Source organism: Emiliania huxleyi (genome assembly GCF_000372725.1).
Source record: "Emiliania huxleyi CCMP1516 unplaced genomic scaffold EMIHUscaffold_238, whole genome shotgun sequence".
NCBI classification, from domain to species: domain Eukaryota; phylum Haptophyta; order Isochrysidales; family Noelaerhabdaceae; genus Emiliania; species Emiliania huxleyi.
This window is the reverse complement of record NW_005200264.1, coordinates 73,681-77,278: the sequence shown is the minus strand read 5'-3', so window position 1 is coordinate 77,278 and position 3,598 is coordinate 73,681. Positions and strand designations below refer to the sequence as shown.

Here is a 3,598-nt window from a genome sequence, read left to right as displayed (position 1 = left end):
TGCTGTCGAGGGGCGGAGGATGCGGAGCGGCGGCTGCGGAGAGCCAGTGCGGTGTTGGACTGTCGCGCGCCATGGATACCTCACAGGCACGGGCCGAGGCCTGGTTGGGTGTGATGGGCGCGCGCTTGTGCGGCTGGTGGGAGACGCCCGGTCCACGGGGGGAGGAGCCGGCCGGTCTATGAACCGCCGACGGGTGAGAGAGGAGGAGCCGGTGTTTGGAGTCAAGGAGACTGCGCGGCGCGGTTGGCAGCTTCTCTCGCCTTGTCGAGATTGCAGGTGGCGACGAGGCGCTGCGCGAGCTCGCCCTGCTCGGGGATATAGTACAGATTCGACACGTGGTTCACCCGCCCCATCTGCGCCGCCACCGCCGCCGCGAGCTTCGGGTTTGCGTGGCCGAGTGTGCACGTCGAGATGCCGGCTGCAAAGTCGAGGTACCGCCGGCCGTCGAGATCAACGAGCTCGCAGCCCTCCCCGCCAGCAACCGCGAGCGGGTACCGGTTGTACCTGCGTGGGATCAGCGCGCGGTCGGCGAGGCCGCGGGCCCCACACGGGTTGCAGCCGGCGCACGTCTTCATGACGGCCGCGTCAAAGGCGCCAGTGTCGTACGAGGTGCCGACCGGCGGAGCGGTCGCCACGCACGTCGGTGGCCGCGCGCGCGCAGCGGTGTGAAGCGAAGCGCTGGTAGCGAGGACGAGGAGCATTTCGCGATGAGGAGTCGGTGGTCGGCTGTCGCAGCGTGGCAGCCGGCGCATGCTTGAATTCTTTTCTTCGGTGGCGGCGCTAGCGGGTGTGTGTGTGTGTGTGTGTGTGTGTGTGTGTGTGTGTGTGTGTGTGTGTGTGTGTGTGTGTGTGTGTGTGTGTGTGTGTGTGTGTGTGTGTGCTAGAGATGCCTTTCGGGGCCCAGAGATAAAACTTCTGATGCCATGCGTGACCTAGTAGTGTCCGCAGCTATGGGCGTGTCCACGTTTGGAGCCAGGTGTGGTGTGGACGCGAGAATAGCTCCGCCGTTCATGGAGGCAACCGATGCGAGTCGACTGGTGTGTGTCGTCGTGGTTTCGTATCAAGAATACTCACTCACACGCTCACACTGGGCAAACCAGCCGATTTCCCTCCCGCTAAATCATCACGGCCCCGTAACACCCTCCGCGCGCGGTCAAAGGCTTCCCAGGGCCGGTCCATGACATGAACCGATAGACACAAGCAAAAAAAACCGCACCTCTAAGCTTCTCGGGCACCCCGAGGCCCATACGACGCCCCGGCGGGCCCCGGCGGAGGTCCGGCGCGGCGCTCCAAATCCGCACTTCGCGAGCTTCTACGGGCGTTCACGCGGCCTCTCCGCCTCGTGAGGCACACCCCACACCCACCACGAGTCCTGGGGCCGTGGGCGGACCTCTGGCCGCGGCGCCCGGAGCTTTGGTCGTCGAATATCGGCCGCCAACTAGGCCATCGAGCGAACGTGTCCGGAGAGGCTCTCGGATGGGTCCGGCAGCGGTCCCATGGACCCAGAAGCTCGCCCCGGCGGAGCACTCACGGCTCGGCCCCCGCCCCTGGTCACCCAGACGTGCCCTTGGACAGCCGTAGGGGCTCGGATGACGACGTTGGCGCCCGCGACGACGCCCTCCCCGACGACGTCGCATCTGGGGACTACTCGGCTGAGCCCTGGTGTCGAGGTGTCGAGGCCCGGTGTCGAGGGTGTCGAGCTGCTGTCGAGCTGCTGTCGAGGGATAGAGGTGTCGAGGCCTGTCGAGGCCTGTCGAGGCCTGTCGAGGCCTGTTGAGGCCTGTCGAGGCTGGTACCATGCTTGACCGTGTCGAGGGGTGTCGAGGGGTGTCGAGGGTGTCGAGGGTGTCGAGGGTGTCGAGGGTGTCGAGCAGGTGTCGAGTGTTGTCAAGGGGTTTTGCGTCTAAGGTGTCGAGGTGTCCAAGGTGGCAGGATGCAGTTGCAGCCCATCAACAAAACTTGGGCAGCAGTTGCAAAGCTGTTTCATCCCTTAGTTGCAGCCTCAGTTGCACCCTGTTGATGTAGCACAACCTGAGCACAACCAGTATACTCTCTGTGGACATTTGAGGACATCAAGTGCCGGGAGTCATTGCCACTGTGCACAAAGGTACTGTGCAGGCGCAGCACCGCAGCAGCGTCGCCGCTGCAGCAGCGTCGCCCCTGCAGCGCCACCGGCGCACAAAGCGCAACTGACCACAGCGCTCATGGCCCATTCTGGTGCCATGAGTCAGTGGACATTGCCACTGCACAAGGTGCTGTCCAGCAGCTAAGGGCTGCCAGTACCCCATCGCAGCAGCGTCGCCGCCGCTGCAGCGTCGCCGTTGCAGCCGAGCGTCGCCAGTGCACAAAGCGCAATGGACCACAGGTCTGCACTCATGGCACAAGCTCACTGGTGTGAGGATTCATTGCCACTGTACAAGGTGCTGTGCAGCACCTGAGGGCTACCTGAGTACTGCCATGTTTGCTGCATCAACAGGGGTGCAACTGAGCTGCAACTTGAGCTAGAACTTGAGAGGCTGCAACTCAGGGATGAAAGTACTGCCAGCCAAGTTTGATTGCTGCTGCAACCCTGATTTCTAACTCTGACTCCAATGGGTCTACATCTCTGCTGTGTTAGGATCATCAGAGGTGTCGAGCGGTGTCGAGCGGTGTCGAGCGGTGTCGAGGGGTGTCGAGCGGTGTCGAGGGGTGTCGAGGGGTGTCGAGGTGTCGAGTTTGGCACCTTGACACGGTCGAGCATGGTACCAGCCTAGATGGTGTCGAGGGGTGTCGAGGGGTGTCGAGGGGTGTCGAGTTGGTCGAGTTGGCATGGGGTGTCGAGGTGTCGAGTTGGTGTCGAGTTGGTGTCGAGGTTTGGTGTCGAGGTGTCGAGGCCAGGGCTCAGCTACTCGGGCGCGGCGGCGCGGATGATCACATGGATTGGGACTCTGAGCGATGGCAGAGGCCTTTTACTGCAAACGAGGACGCCCCGCGTGCCGCGAGGCCCCGTTGGCCGGGAGTGGTGAGTGGGACCATAAACAAGCCCTATATCCCCTACCGCGACCAGCCCACACACAGCCCAAACCGCTGCCAAACTGGCCCTGGTCACGCAGGCGGGGAGGCTGCCAGGGCGCCCAAACAATCCCTCACGAACGCCACACGGGCCATCACGGCCCGTCCGGCGGCCCGAGTGCCACCCCACACCCGCCCGACGCCCTCAGCCAGCCAGCGCCCACTCTGAGAGGCTTCACCGCCGCCAGCGCGCCGAGCGCGCCGCCCTCTCCTCGCGCCACACGGGCCCCTGGCCGCACGCCCGAGAGGCGGCCCATAATTTGAGTCGAGACGCGCCGCCGGCCAGCCAGCAGCTCGCCCGCCACCCGCAGAGTGCCGCCGCCGCCCCCAGCCCGCACTGGAGAGGCTCTCCCGGCCGCTAGCCGCTGTCGCGTCGCCCGGCGGCTGCGCTGGCAGCGTGGCGGTGAGGGCGGTGGGGGAGATGGCGGCGGCGGGCTGGGCAATGGCGGTGAGGGAAGTGGCGGCGACGGGGGCGGGGGTGACGGTGGCGGCGGGCTCGGTGGCGGCGGCGAGGGCGGCGGCGGCGAGGGCGGCGGCGGTGAGGGCG

At 65.5% G+C, this 3,598-nt stretch overlaps 1 protein-coding gene across 1 annotated transcript; it reads right to left on the bottom strand.

Moving 5' to 3' along the window:
* Positions 1-221: 221 nt before the first annotated feature.
* On the bottom strand, positions 222-701 carry EMIHUDRAFT_236688 (hypothetical protein; the record flags this gene model as incomplete). The annotated part of the gene is made up of 1 exon (XM_005779015.1): positions 222-701. The coding sequence occupies one exon, from the start codon at positions 699-701 to the stop codon at positions 222-224; it is 480 nt and encodes a 159-aa protein (XP_005779072.1).
* Positions 702-3,598: the final 2,897 nt, after the last annotated feature.